The sequence below is a fragment of the Megalops cyprinoides genome, chromosome 7 (assembly GCF_013368585.1).
Source record: "Megalops cyprinoides isolate fMegCyp1 chromosome 7, fMegCyp1.pri, whole genome shotgun sequence".
Taxonomy (NCBI): domain Eukaryota; kingdom Metazoa; phylum Chordata; class Actinopteri; order Elopiformes; family Megalopidae; genus Megalops; species Megalops cyprinoides.
The window spans coordinates 36,246,068-36,262,260 of record NC_050589.1 but is presented as its reverse complement, the minus strand read 5'-3'; the positions used below and the strand labels follow the sequence as shown (position 1 = coordinate 36,262,260).

Here is a 16,193-nt window from a genome sequence, read left to right as displayed (position 1 = left end):
AAGCTCACCCCAATGGAGGCATGTCTCGGTGAATGCATGTTCCCTTTCTTGTCTGTGAAAGATTATCTCTTTTCTGCTTCAGCCTGTTCTTCATCAAATATGAGTGATGTTTGAGTGTATAAAAGGGAATATTTTGCTAATCCAAATTTGTGTGAATTTCATTTATAAACGCATTACAGGAGAAGTGGAGTTGAGCAGTAGAGGTGGGAGCGCGGGGGGGGGGGGGGGGGGGCTCATCATTCAGTCATGCCACCTATGAACTGTCTGAGAAAGGTAGTGTCATGAAATTGAATGATGATGTTGTATCAAAAACAAGTTCAGATACGGTGATACAGTCCCCTCCCAGTCAGATGATCCTCTTGTCCTCATCTGTCTCCCTCTCTGCCTCTCACTCTCTGTCTTAGCATGTTTGTGCGTGTTTGTTACCAAAGACTATGAAGCCATCCACCAGTCAGGAAGCTGTCAATCAAAATATCTCTCTAGGAACGTGACATGGCTTTTCATATGTAAATGTCTGCATTTCCCATTCTGCTGAAATGAGTAATATTCTCCTCAAATCCTCCAGATTTGTGACTGGGTATCTCCATGAGTCTTTCCAAACCCCCAGACATCTGTCATTTGAGAATTGGAAAAACTGGGCTGCTGGACTACAAATGATAAAAATGGATATGCCATGTGGGGTGATTGGCAGACAGGTTTAGTTATTAGATGGTCACACTGACTTGCTGCAACCAAACTAAAGCAAAACAACAATGAACATAAGTAAACTGGGACAAATGTTAACTGCAATAACTTAACATTTTTGTATGTGTCTTGTTGCACATAGACATTTTTCCCATTTTCATTTTTGCCTTTAAGACTGTTAGGACAATTCTTGGTGCCGTCACTGTGGTGTATTCACAGTCAAATAATATACAGTACAGCTCATGGGATATATTGTCTGATTTAATTCTGGATTTCATATGGGAAAGTTCAGAACCATCCTTGCGATTTAAGTATGAAAATGTTTTTTTTTTAACTACAAAAAGACCTGTTGTTACTTTGATGCGTTTTCCAACCAGATCCTTGTCAGTGCTGATCTGAGTTTATATCCAGATTGAGAAATATGTCCATGTTCTGTTCAGCCTGTTAGCTGCAAGCTGAGAGAACTTTAAAGCATTCTCACAATGACTTCAATAATGAATTTTGACTTTCTGGCCAATGAATTGAACTAATCGTCCCCTACTTTGTGAAAACCAGAGTCAGTCTGTCCAACAGATTTCCACAAGACACCAGGGGAAATTTCTCAGCCAACTGTAGTGAAACAATGCTTTAAAGAAGTGCCCAATCAGAGGTCACAGCGAGGGTAATCAAGGTCCTACTTGGGAGATTATTGTTTGTTTCAGTTTAAGCCAGTCCTTAGATCTTGTACCTCAGATATTATCATTCCAGCAATGTGGCTTTCATTTCCAGCCTGTGTCAGTGTAGAGTAATAGGAGGTTCTAGCTTTCTTCCACAGCTCAGTTCAGGTAGATTTTAATGGTTTATTTCATTGTTTCAAATATTGTGCTGCTACTCAAGGATGTGAAAATTGGTTTGTGAGGTGCTGGCTATGCTGGTTGTTCAAAACAAACAAACATTGTGGAAAATCTATGCAAAGAAACCTGGGGGATAAATGAGTCAAGGCAGCTGAGGTCTCTGAATATAGAAAAGAACAAAGACCTAAGTTCCATCCTAAAACCTGTCCTTAAATTCTCCCTAATTCAAAAAGGGAACTTCCCTGCTGTTATAAGTAGGCTTCTCTAATGCATTGAAATCCACTCATCATGGAACATTTGTTGTGAGTCAAAAGATGTTAAAATGTTAAATAGTCCACGATGCTTTGTGGCCAAGTTAAGACATTCCTCAAGAGTTCATTACATCTGTTACAAATGCTTTGCAAAAGTGGTTCTCTGTAATTAGTTGAGTCAATCTGTGTGACACTTGCATGCAAGAGGAAATGACCTGCTATTAATAAAAGTTCTACAATCATGTTATGGTCTCTCCAAGCCAAATAAAAAAGCTGTTTGTATGCACAAAATTTAATGCTGGTAAAAAAGGGAATTCGCCTATCCGAACCTCCATATAGATCAGCAATTCAGCCTGAAATATGATCACTCCATTGCTGCTCTTTTTAAAACGCAGAAATGACAAGGCTTTAGCGACGATTAAAAGACAAGATGTTTCAGTGAATGAAGTATGACAATGTTGTGGTTATATGAATTTTAATATTTCAGGTTTTCGACTAACTCTACAGCTTTACCCGCAAGATGAGTAACCTCAGACATATGGTGGCTAGCTGTCCTGTTGATTGCATCATTTGTCCCTCAGGTTTCCCAGCAAAACCATGGAATGAAACTCCAAACACACACAACTGGCTCATCTATCACAATACAGCTGTTTTTAAGCATCATTTATTATTTATACAAAAACTGATTTGTTTTTACTAAAATGTTGAGATTTTTTTTGAAAGGTTTATTCTTTGTCTTCTTGTGCCATAAACTTCCTGGTTTCTTTGTTACGCTTATATTGTTTAAGTAATCAGAAAAAAAACAGCTTTCAAGATTGTTTTTACTCTTTGGTTTGACTCTGAGTTGATGTCATTGTTTTCCTTTTTTAATTAAAAAAGAGGTTTTGTTTTTCACATTTGTTCCAGTGTTTTATTCATTACTTTGCATCCACACGGTAGTGAAACAATCTGAGGACCATTTGTGTTTCTGCACAAAGTAAAAGTGAGAAGCTACAGGTAGTGCTCTGGGAATTAACTATTCCAAAATGAAATCAATGTGAACCATTGAAAAAGACCAATCTATCCAATATTACACACAGCACAATGTGGATATAGGCATGTAGTTAAACTTGTGTTTTGAATTACGCCTACTTAATGTTATTTTAATATGAAGACATCGTGCTAGTGTGATTACATCTGTTTGCAGAGCATAGAGTAAGCTACTTGCCTTGGATAGTGAAAATGAGAGTAAAAATCCGCTTCACTACATTGCAATGTTTTTGTCCCCATGCAGACTCAGAGCAGACTGAAGAAATGGTCGGTCCTGTATGCCTTCTGTCTTGTAAAGAATGGAAATTATTTCCTAGTCTCTCTAGTCCAGGTTAGTTCTGGGCTGATGTGTAGTTGGGTCAATATATTGGCTAAATAAATACAGGTATCCATGTGCTCAAGGCAGGTAGTATTTCATGATTAGAGCTAGAACAGCAGAATTGTGGCACTACAGGAATTGAGGATTTGCAAGCAGGTTTAAAACCAGTGGTCCAAGTGGTATTTAGGGCTTGTAACTCAAGGTAAAATTCTGTCTAAGGGTGTGCTAGTGGCCTAGTGGCCTATTCACACACAATCCATTTTAGACAACAGTACCACAACTTGGCAGAGGAGGAGAATATAATTTTATGCACTTAGAATTTCATTTTTGTTGTTGCAGCTCAAAGTTGTCAAATCGGTTTGGCCTCATCACCCCAGGTAAAGAGTATTACACCATCTCCAGAATAACACAGAAATTAAAAACAAACCAGTGACTGGTTACTTATTAGTGGCTGACAGGCAGCTTCATTATCATAAACAATTTACTTTCCCAAAACTACTTTGAAGACATGTACAAACCACAGTGCTCTGGAGGTATTTATTTCCACAAAGGTTCTTTTATATCTAGATACAAAACATAATAAAAGGTACAAAATGTATATTAAATACACATCTGCCAAGAAACATTGTACTTAAGAACTATATACAAAAGTTGCAAATCTCCAGCAAAAAACTACATACAGTGCATTCAGACCCCTTCACTTTTTTCACATTTTATGTTGCAGCCTTGCAAAAATCCCTTTACTCAATACCCCATAATGACAAAGTGAAAACAGGTGATTTCAGTTTTTTATTTTAAATAAATTTGCAAAAATTTCTAAAATTCTGTTTTCGCTTTGTCCTTATGGGGTATTGAGTGTAGATTGATGAGGGAAAAAATGAACTTAAGCGATTTTAGCATAAGGCTGCAACATAACAAAATGTGAAAAAGTGAAGGGGTCTGAATACTTTCTGAATGCACTGTACAATTTGCCCTAAATGGGCCTTATTACAATGAAAATAAAAGTATTTAACCTCACGTCCTCTCTCGGAATAGGTCTGTACGTTGAAGCATCACACCACAGTTCAGTTGAGCAAAGAGGCATCTGCTTTTTCACGGCTCTGATCCAAAATCTTCATGAATATATGTAAATGTATATATCTATACATTACATCTGACTTAGCCTGTCACTGCAAAGCTCTCACTGAACAGTGATACCACAGCAGTCCCTCCCTGCCCCCCCCCCCCATTCAAAGCCAATGTTACAACAGAGAGGGACAGCCGCACAGGACAGAAAGAGGGGGATTGGACAATGGGAGAGACACCCCACATGAAGACAGGTTCTAAAGAAAGAGGGCATGTGCATTCCCCAATCAACAATGAAACAAAAAGGTCCTTCCTTAGCAATTTCTCAGAAATTAACTTTTTATTGAATTTTAAAGACTTGGAATCAACCAAGGTAATTCCTCCTGCTGTCCAACACGAGGTGCACAAGCAGGCCCAGCCAGAGGGGTCTCCTGCCAGCAGCAGCGGAAAAAACATTCTGTCCAGCCTTTAAGATCACCCAGCTACACGTTCAGAGGAGTATCAGTCTGAGGTGTTAACACCTTTGGGTCACCTTTTTTTGACCCCTCTTTTTTTGTAGCAACAGCTTAGAAACACGATATGCAAAAACAGGTGAAATCTATCTGTAAAGAGCAGCAGAAATCACCCTTGTCAGATAATTGCAGAAATATTGGATAACCATTAGGACCTCCAGGCAGACGCTTTGCCACCTGTTGCAGAAGGTTGCTGCAATAACGAAAAAGTGCAGACAAAGCACTACAGAGAGGAGAACATAATTCTGTAGTGTTCTTTGCACCTGAGTTACAGATATTTAAAGTTAAACAACCAAAAGAAATAGACCCTTTAATTTGGCAGTATCTCAGATACTTGGACAGACGGAATGGGGGTAGGGGGTGGGGCAGTTGGGAAAGTGCTGATGATGGCATCTCCCATTTTCCAAACCCCCTCCCTGGGGCTCTTACACTCAGTAGGAAGGCAGGGGGACGCACTATGCCCCTCCCCAATTTCCTTCACAAGCTGCTTCCTGTTCCACAATTTCTCCCTGAATTCACAATAGTTTCTTATTCAAGATCTCCCAGACCATCCGCCTTCTGAAATAGGGCATGTGTTTCTGTTGGAGGGAAAAAGAGAGAGATATATTCAGAGCATTGTGAGTCAGACTGCCATATGAAAAGAGGCTTTGCATGCTGTAAGTAAGAGCGCAGTAAGAGGGCAGTAGAATACTTTAATACTAAAATTAGAAGAGCCAGCATTAAAATAATCAACAATGAACTCCTGATTAACGAAATGTCTACCTGCCTTTTTGTCATGTAACAATCTGTCATTTTGCACTCTAGCAACTTTAATTGTGCATGTGGAATTTAAAAATTTTCTTGCTATTCCTTGCAAAGGGGTTAACTGGACTTCTTACAATGTGTAGATCCTCCCCCATTTACTGCTGATAGAATCAGCACACCCGTTCCTCTGTTGTACTGTCTGAAGGCAGATGTGAAACCCACTTCATTTAAGACACGAAAATGTCATGAATGTCAGACTTTCCAAATGATAAATTCTTGTTACATCAATTCCAAAAACACCTCCTGTGACCAGACTGCTGCATGGTCTTCACTGCATGGTCTTCACTGCAGACAGGGATTCCCCTCTCTGGTCTTCAGCACCACTGAGCATGCTCACCTGTGTAAATGTGATTGGCTTGTCTTTGGTGATGTACTCTGCATATTTGCAGGTGAACATTCCGCAGTCGCTCCCATTCATCTGCTGAGGAATCTCCTGCGGGGAGAAAAGGGCAAACCCCGCAATGTTTTACTTTACAGCAAACGGTACAGCTCAGTTCATGGCATATCACACCAAAAAAGAAAACTAATACCATTAGGCCACAGCATTCTGGGCAATTCCAGGGTTTACTAATAGCAAACTTATGTGCTGACCGGAGGATTTCTGCTGGTTTCTTCCAGAGTCTTATTAGCTTGTACGCTTATTAGCTTCCAGGTGAAGCTTGGAATGAGCCCAGCTGTGCCCGGAGAGCGTAACTTCCACCCCTGGGACAGAGGACCCCCTCGCATTAAGACACTCACGTTGCGTTTCTTGCTCTGTAGCACCCACTTCGAGGTGTCCATCTCTTTGCCCTTTTTGTCCTGGCTTTCCTGTGCCAGGTAGTCCCTGTGGAAGGACAGAGAGATGCCAGTCAGTTTCAGTCAGGTGCCAGTTTGGAGACAACCCTGGTTGATTGGAAATGAAAAGGGCTTAGACTGTATCATAATGTCAGGTTGCCACAGGCTTTCCCTGTCTCAGTCCTGTGTGCTTGTGTGTGCTGCTTTAGGGTGCTCTTAATTGATGTACACTTATGTTACTTTTCTGTTTTCTATCAACTTTTGTGAACAAGGCTCATCTCAAGCAACAACCTAAGTTTCTGCAGGGATACATAAGGCGAGGAGGAGCACAATCCCCTTATACACATGCCAGTGCCACTGTTTTTCACTACAACTCCCACAATGCACTACAGCCTCTTTTCTGCCCAAGCCACTCCAGAGCACCTTTATGTGGTTAGCTGAATGCAGACCTGGATTTTACATCAATTGTCAGTCATGTGCTGTACAACTTTTTGTTAAGTTACTGGAGCTCAACTGGAGTGAAAATCAGCATAACACCAGGACCGGGGTTGGGATCCACATTTAATTTCCAACATTTTACAATACACACAATCACAACATATCCACGGATAAAAAAAAACACATAGTGGATTACTGACACCTCAGGAGTGATTAGATTAGTGATCATATTTGATCAACTGACATGCAAGTACAGTGATGATACAAATAATATTTTTCTCCCACCACCCCCCTCCAAATACTCACAGCAATATCTTGCAGGCCTCATCATTACTGCCTCCCATGGAATCAAAATACGTGATGCTTTTCTTCCTGAAATCCACCACCTGAAAAAATGGACAAATATCAACTAGGTGGGACTACTGCTGACCTTTTTCCTCTCTATTGGTAAAATGTTACTGCCATTTACTGCTGAGGGAGCAGCTCACTCAGTGTGAGACAGAGAGAAAATTTCTGCGGCTGCAACCTCCAGCTGCCAGAAAAACACACAAAACATAAAAACCTACTTCAAGAATCCATATCATCATCTGCCCACAATCCCTGGAACATTATCGGTATTTATTTGCTTTGCAAACACCACATATAAAACCTTTTTAAACATACTGACTCTTTGTAAAGCTTGTTATTTATGTAATAAAATTCAGGTTAACTACAAAGGTAAAGGTACAACAACCCATCCAGGATACAAACCTGGGGACAAGCTCAGGCACTGAGTGAATAGCTCACATGGCCGTGCGGTCCCCCGCTCCCCGAGTGCACTTACCGACAGGCACCAGTGCACCCCCAGGTGGATGGGCACCAGCAGGATGTCCACAGAGAAGATGTCCACCTTCTTGGTCCAGCGCCGCACAGCAGAGAAGCCGGCACTGCGCAGTTTGGGGTAGAAGAAAGTGTTGAATGTGTAAACGGAGGGCAGGTCGGGCCGCTGGCTGCGCTCCACCAGCATGTTCATGTAGAAGTTGATGACCTGGAGGGAGGGAGGGAGGGAGGGAGGGAGAGAGGGGGCGGAGGTGCCAGGTCAGATTTCCGAAGTCGACCGTTCCCAGACACCGTGGATTAAATATGAATGGTGTGTATGTGCACTGAACTGGACACACGCAACCTCTCCTCCTCCCACAGCTACTTATAATGCGGATTTCGATACATCACAGGTCACTGGTGGATGCAAAGCCACTTTTAAACAACGCTGTCGCTCGTCTGGTCAACCACAAGTCTGACAGTTAAATGAGGGGAGAGGCACTTGCACTCACTGCTACGTGCTGAAAGCGCGGCAGGCTAGCGTTTTGTGTAATTTGTTTGAGGCTGTTCGCACCTCGTCGTTGAGCCAGTTGAGGTGGCTGAGTGTTTGGATGTCCTTGCGCTTGATGGTCAGGCGGAACGCCTCACTCAGGACCTCATCCTGGCTGCCGACCTTCAGCGCCCGGCTCACCTCCCCCTGCATGGCCTGAACAGAGAGGGACAGAGCTTCAGCTCAGCGTGCCGTAAAACACACCCATTCTGAGTGTGTGATACTAAAGACCCACACAGAACAAAAGATACAACCTGCTGTGGACATGAAGTAAATCCGTATTCAAACTGACACATCTGTTGATGTAGCTTAGCTAGCTAAAATATTACAGAACACAACCAAGTCAAATGTAGACAGTAATAAGGCAAAGAGTGGCTGGGAAACACCAATTAGTACCACAGGAGCAAAATTTTATTTGCTAAAAATGAACTACTGAAGAAACGCTAAATGCTCTAAATAGCAATGATAACCTCTGTAATGGACAGACTTGTATGTGAACACTTAACACAACTCACAGTAAATAAGGGCAGGCTCTGGCAGTCTAATGAGTCAGCTACAATCGCAGGATCCTTCTGGCAGCATACATGAATGAGCTGTGTAGATACTGCAGCACCCCGTTTCTGGATTTGGTAACATACCTCTGTGAGCTCAGGGAACTCCGGCTCCTCCTTAATGGCTTTCACCTCCTCGACGACCGCTGCCAGGGGAACCTCCTTCTCCAGGGGGACGCGGACCTGCAGCTCCACGCCTCCCTGGCCCGCATGCCCTTCCTCAGACAGACGCTGGGGAGGAACAGGGAGAGAGGGGCCCGTCAGGTTAGCCCTGCCTGTCTGAATGAGAGGAACTGAATGCGCAGATCTGACATGCGAATTTACGGATCAAAGTTTTAAGGTTTAGCTTGTGTTTGAGAAGATGCCAGGCGATGCTGTCACACAAGGCGGGAATGGGTACAAGGGGAAAACGTCACCTGTGACAAACTGTCAGAGACCAAGGCAGGCGTTTCAGAGGGGTGAGATCACAGCTTTACCTGATGTAACAGCCGTGCGGTGAGGGCTTCCTGCTCCTCTATCAGCCTCCGTCTCTCACGCGCGCGGGAATCATACAGGCTGGTCCTGAGACACACAGCCACAGCTCGGCTGAGCAGAAGCAAAGTATACCAAAATAGAACGGCTCCTACAGTCTAGTGCCACTATGTATAATCTAGAAGGGCATGTGTGCCACTGTGCTGTCATCATAATCGGGAGACTCCAAATATAATACGACGCCCCCTTGCTTGGTTGTGAATGTAATTTTAAATCAGTGATTCAGACTGCTGTTTGGAAAATATGGAACAGTAAGTGCGTTGTGTCCTTATGAGCTGCATAAATGCAAATGAAGTGAGATAAGAGGAGTTACTCACAGTTCTTTGATCCACAGTTCAGCCTGGAAGCACGGCACACTGTAAAGAGTAAACAGGAGAACGAGGTGAGACGGTAAACAGGTTTGAGCGCGAACAGATGGGCAGGTGAAGAGGTGAACACAGAGACAGGAGAACATTGGAACAGGTCAGAACAGGAAAAGGTTTGAAGGGACAAGGGTGAAGAGAGAAGTGACTGGGCAGGGAAGGGAGAGGTGGTCTGGTGAGCCTGGAAAATCTGCTGCTCAGACTCACCTTGCACTGTCTGGCGTCTTCCCCTGCTGTTCCTTCACAAATATCACAGAGTCCCCATTTTGAGCTAAAGAGAGTAAAATATAGAAGAAAGCTGTGGATACTGCCTGGTAACTCATCATCAGGGTCCTGCTGACTTATTCCCCCAGATGTACCTCAATGTCTGTCCTGCACACAGAATTCTACTACACTGAAAGTGCCAACAGTTACATGATTATAGGAGTCACCACCAAAAGACCATTATCTTGGGGTTCATATCATTGAGGACCTGACCTGGACATGCCCGCCACACTAATCTCAAACACATACTCTGGACTTTAATGACATGATACTTTCTAGTTTTTATTTTTATTATTCTTATTGTACATATTTTTACTTTCTAGTTTTTTTATTCTTACTGTACATAATTTTCTCCTTTTATCCATCTTTATCTAATTTATTTTTCTCTCTGCTACTTTGCACAATCTAAGGAGTTGGACCAGTTGTACATTTCACTGCAAGTTGTATACTGTATATAACTATGCATGTTCTTGATTCTTGATTGATTATGCAGATGTACTGGCCTGTATTGAGCTGTGCACAGAATGTACAGACGGTTGTCAGAATTTGAGCAGTCTACAAAGGCTGAACTGCAATTTCAGCTTTAGCTGTTACAATAAAACCATACTGTTCTGTCCTATAGCATGATCTACTCAAGGATGCTAAAGGATGTCTTCTGCGTAAGAGAGTAAGGCTTATCATTGGGGTCAGTCCTGCACTGACCTGAGGACAGCGTGTCCTGGGAGGAGCTGTCTAGCAGGGTGGCTGGAGAGGGATCTAAAGGCTGTGCTGGAGCACCTCTTGGGCTGGAGAGGGAGGCCCAGGTCTGGTTCTCTGCCCCACTTGAGGCTTCCCCAGGGCTCGGGAGGTTGCTGGAGGCCACGCTGGACTCTGGCTGGGGGCTGGGGGGTGCGCTGGGGCCCTCAGAGGCGTCTCTTTCCCCTGACCCAGCAGGGAACGTGCACTGGAGCAGCCTACGACTGGAGGTCAGGAAGCTGGTGCTGGGAGACGGGGGAGACACTGGTCGTGACTAAGGGGTACACGCAGCACGACAACATTGTGCAATTAAGAATCAACACTACAGGCTGCCAGTAACACAACATGTTTTACAAAGAACAACAGGAACAACACAGCTACTGCAACCAAAACCTCAGTTAAGCTAAATATGTCATTAAATTTACATTCATTTTCTTTGTCTGCGCATAGGAAATCACATGTCACTTGCATAGCCACAAAGAAATAGTTATTCAATGAAACTACTCTGGGCTTAGTTTAATGGCAGTGCTCCAACTGGGAATCAAAGCTGCAACTTTTGTCTTACAAGCCCAGTTTCCACATTATGCTGCAGTCCGTCTCATTAAATTCACAGTACTCACAGGTCTCTGTGCGAGCGCAGGCCACCGCAGGACGTCCCATCGCGGAACAAGGAAGACTGACCCCCAGTCACCATGACCAGCAGCTGCCTGTACACCTCCTTCTCCTCTTCACGCACCGACTGCAGCAGAAAACACCCACCGGGGGGGAGGGGGTCTCAGACACAGTCTCTCACTCACACCTCCCAGCTTTCCCTCAGGCTGATTCTCTGAAAAAGCTTTCCAATGCAAGCGTGCACACACCCACATCCATTTCTGCACTGGTGCCAAGAATATCATGCAGGCTGTTCGGTATTTTAAAGAAGATCTCTTGACAATGTCAAACGATCAACACTTTTGGTTACTATACTTCTTGTGCGTTTACCACACTGATGCGTCGCAAAGGGTTCTCTCAAACATAAAGCAGCGTGACACCTCTTGACGAGATTCCATGCACTCAACGATTGACTCCAGCACTGGAGTAGGGCTGCAACTAACGACTATTTTGATCAAATAGTCAAATAATCTACCAATTACCGAAACGAGTAATCGACTATTCAGATTATGAGTTGCACAATTAGGCGACTCAATGGCTTTATTTATCTATCGGCTTTTAAATTTAGCTTGAGGTTGTTTTAGGTATATGCCAACTAACAATAAAGATAATAAAGATGAGAACTTCATTCAAAAATACATCGTTTAATGAATGGTTACTAGGACTAATTCAGTGAGGGCAGCTGCTTGCTGGGGAGTACAAGTCTGCTTCTTTTGAAGAAAGCCATCCATGGTAGCATTACGAGATCCAACAAACCCATAACTTGTTCAAATTAATTCGAATGCAACCCACATTGGGCACGAACACCTAGACACAAATTGTAGAAATCTTTCACGATATAGAAAGTATCAAATTCTCCGGTGTTCTCTAAACTTGTGCACTTGGCAGCAACACTATCTCCAGCCATTAACATCACCATGACAACAATGCAACGTTTAAGCAGAGAATTTCTAAATAGCAGACAGCTCTGGTTTAACATTGTAAAGTTAGGCCACATTTGGAATGTGAACAGGATCGTTGTGAATAATCGGTTATTATCTGCTACACTGTATGTTCAACGTCATTAGTAATTTATTGATCAAGAGAAAATGTATTTCAAAACAGAAAACGTTACAGCTGAAGTAACATGACTTTTAACATTAAAATTAGCTATGCTAGCTAGCTAACTAACATAACAAGACGAATCTTCATCATCCAGAGAGCCAACGTGCCACCTCTTCAGATGCTCAAGCAGAACTGATGTGCTCCCATGCCAGGCAATGTCAGGTTTGCAAATATTGCAGTTCACAACCTTCTTGGCAGAGTTAACCCTTTTGCGCGTATGGTCACACCGGTGTGATTAACCGTTTAGCGCATATGCTAGCACCGCTGCGATTAGAACATGAGATTGGAAAAATTCTAACTAATTTTAGCTTTGAAGAAACAGTTATTTAACATTAAAAAATACAGCAAATGCGGCAGTGAAAACTATGAGAAGCTTAATAACGCTAATGAAAATATAACGAACCATATAATGTAACACGCGTGCTACACAGCATAAAATAAGTTATGGGCGAAAGAATTACGTACGGGTTAAGAGTGAAATGCTGCCACACTTTTGAGGTTTTTGGTCGAGAAGCTGTTGCCATCTCTACTCTACTCCAGTAAAGCAACGTAGCTCACCAACTAATTGACAATCAAATTCATTGGCAACTAATTTGGTCATTGATTTTAGTCGACCACGTTGATTATTCGTTGCCCCCCCTACACTGGAGCGCTTTACGTTACATTATTGTCACTTAGCAGACACTCATATCCACATCCATTCTAACACAGGTTACATTTTTACCCATTTATACAAGTGAATATTTACTGAGGCAATTGTGGGTTAACCACCTTGCCCAAAAACGCAACAGCATTTCCACCGGTGGGACAACCTTTTGGTTCACAAGCCTTATCACAATGCTACACTGCTGCCCAGTGTTGCCTCAGACCTCTGAAGAGTCAGAGTAGAGTGTAAAGCTGGAGCCTGACCTCTTGTGCTGTGCACCGTTGTCTCCTGCGGCAGAGGCGAGGGGAGCTGCCGTGGGAGGGGCTCTGCACCACGCGAATGGGAAAGGTCTTCTCATACATGCTGGTGAAGGATGGGCTGGCTTTGGCGGGCCCTGCAAGGGACAACGAACTGCGGACAGAGAAGAGGGGACACCATTTCCACATTTTAAAACAAAAACAAAGAAACTATACACAAGGAGCACTTCTTGGGTCTGTAGCAGAGCCAGCACATAGCACATCTGGTCATCCAAATAAAAACTGTACAAAAGCAAAAGCAAATTAAGTCTGTATAATAAAAAATATAGCCAACTTTGAGTAAGGCTGTTGTTAAGTGCTTTTTTTACTTTACCTTTCAACAACTTTAGACAAAGTACCATGTATTTTGGCAAGCCACTTTTCTTTCTTTTCCATATAAATGTAAAAACATGTCTTTCATGGCTTGTTCCTCCCTGGGAGGACTGTATTAATTGACTGACTGACATCACTGACCTCCGTGGTCCTAAATTGAGGGTCCTGCCCAGGCGGGGAGAGGGGCATGTTTTGGGGCTACAGAGGGGTGGCAGAGGTACGGAGTGCCCATTGGTTTTGGGCGTCTCGCGCTGCGGGAGATCCAGACAAGCATGCCGTCTGCAAATCCCTGATCCCACTACAGACTTGTCAATCCTCAGGGACTCTACAGAAAAAAAATCAGAAAAAAAAAATCAGATTTTAATCTAAATCTGTACTCATCACTGTAAGATGCACTGGAGCAGAGAAGTAACAATTAGGAAGAAGCTTCTTACTGAGAGCATGTGAAGCCTACAGGTAACCCTCTTGCTCTTTGTGAACAAATATCATTACCAAAATAAAAAAAAATTAACTTGCCAAAAAATACAAGCATGTTTATTAACACTGACTGAATGAATGCTGACATCAATAACCTATAATCCCAACTCAGTGCCAGCTAATTCATTACTAAAACTGAAGAGCAAAGGAGCTTTTTTTTTTGGTCCATCCTCTAACCTGATTTTGAAGTTTTCCAGTCCAGAGTATTTGAGGGAGCAATGAAAGTCTCTCCTAGAGAGCCAGGAGTTCTCACCTGAAACTGAAAGCACAAAAGCACAGGGAACACAATGACTACACTGCAGTCGAGCAAACTGGGGGTGTCCATCAGCGCAGGCAGAGAGCGTGGGGAACACCGCAGCATACCTCGCTCTCTGTCCACGACGGTGCGGCAGGGGAGGGCAGGGCCTGGGGCTCTGACGCGGACGAGAGGGCCGGTGGGCCAGGCGACGCCGGCAGGATGTTGCTCAGGGAGGGGCTCACGTTGTTCCTTACCCACGACGCCACGCTGGAGCCCTGGTTCTTCACCTCCTTAGCGGCGATCTTCACCGTGTCCATCCATTCTCCTGCAGAAGAGTAGGCATGTTAATGCAAACATCAAAACAGTCAAATGGGATGCTGAGCTTAGCTTAAGATATGACGTTCTCTCAGTTTTATATAATGCCTTTGTTGAATTCTGTAAAAAGCTACATTGTTTAAGCAGAATAACTTAATATGGAAAGAATTTTTGCTCACCCATCCTGAACTTCTTCACCGTCCCATCTTCTTGGTCAGCGGTCTCTCCGTCATCAACACTTTGAGTTAAAGGGGCAAATTTACAAAAAGGCTATAACCTCATCCCGTAACTCAGCTATGTTACAATACCTAGTCAACAATAATAGTACTTAATCAACATATAATCTGTTTTTTTCCAACTAACGCAGTGATCGTACTAAACAGCATTCAGCTAGCTACCTACTGCAATTTGCGAACATCAGTTAGTTAGTGACAAATACTATCCAGCAAACCGACTTTCACACGCTGTTACTTTACAACACTGCCCACAAGCAACCTAGCAAAGCAACCGCAAACGACATGCATTAACAAAAATTGATGTAGCTTGTCTAAAATGTAACTACCCATTGCCAGAAAGGAATACAGGCTTGATGACCATGAAGCTAACTGAATTTATTTACAGGTTACGCGAAAAAACTCGAGAGATGACGGTGATGCCTACCTATTATTAAACCAAACGCAAAACACTACAATAATTAATGAACATTACTTTGTAGCTCACCAAGACAGTCAGTCACACACTTTAACGATTTCTTCCAATGACACTTACCAGTTTATCGGTCTTTTCCTTCTGTTCGGACCGTCTTGCTGAACATCAGCCGCTCGGTGACCTGTAGCAGGCGCGCCGTTTCGGAGATTGGCGATGCCAGTTCCTATCCATTCATAGAGTTTACTAAACATGCTTTTGCAGCCTCAGAAACAGCAGTATATAGTGCGAAAACTATACTGGTTAGGAGAATAAACTCTTTCAAGGTTGTTTCCACTTGCCTAGCTAGCTAGTCTGCAAACGCAGCCTAAAGCTTTGACTACTCATACCCGTCGTTCGCATACCAATGCCCGCGTAGCTAGCATGCAAAGCAGGGTTAGATGGTTAGCTAACGAGGACCCCAGAGTTAGTTTCCCTTGTTTTAGTTAGCTAGCTAGCTAGTTAGCGCCTTTGGCTAACAAGCTAACTAGCTAGTGCAAGCTAGGCTACAGAGAACGGGCTCCAAGATATTCGCTATGGCTAATGGTTATTTACTCAGGTTTTTACTGCTATTTCAACTTTTGTTTTTATCTTTTGATTCAATTAATAAGGTTCTCGCTTCCCGGCGTCCCTCACAAAACAATACCAATCACAAAAATGCAGTAAAAAACAGAAACGATCATCTCTCCCGCTTCTTCCTCATTCAAAACCACAACATGGCCGAAGCTCGCCCAGGACCACGCGGCGTTTTCATTGGACAGCACGGATCGAAGGAGACGAGCGGACTTCAGTGTGCGGCTTCGGGATTGGCTGGGACCTTGTACCTACGTCACACGAGGGCCATGTTTCTTCAATGCAATGAACGCAACATGAAAAGGGGGCATGATTTTTGAGTTTTGACACTTATTTTGGCCCATTATGGGATCTCATCAGCGTGACATTCTTGACC

At 43.3% G+C, this 16,193-nt stretch overlaps 1 protein-coding gene across 1 annotated transcript; it reads right to left on the bottom strand.

The window, feature by feature from the left end:
• Window positions 1–4,383: 4,383 nt before the first annotated feature.
• si:dkey-21c19.3 (sentrin-specific protease 1) lies at window positions 4,384–15,951 on the bottom strand. The gene is made up of 18 exons (XM_036533406.1): window positions 15,329–15,951; window positions 14,740–14,798; window positions 14,371–14,570; window positions 14,185–14,266; window positions 13,672–13,855; window positions 13,165–13,312; window positions 11,121–11,239; window positions 10,468–10,745; window positions 9,709–9,772; window positions 9,457–9,495; window positions 9,085–9,169; window positions 8,696–8,839; window positions 8,082–8,213; window positions 7,533–7,736; window positions 7,016–7,095; window positions 6,236–6,320; window positions 5,835–5,930; window positions 4,384–5,271 (listed from the first exon to the last, which is right to left on the bottom strand). Exons 1-18 carry the CDS (start codon window positions 15,457–15,459, stop codon window positions 5,209–5,211), a joined length of 2,193 nt encoding a protein of 730 aa, XP_036389299.1. The 5' UTR covers window positions 15,460–15,951; the 3' UTR covers window positions 4,384–5,208.
• Window positions 15,952–16,193: the final 242 nt, after the last annotated feature.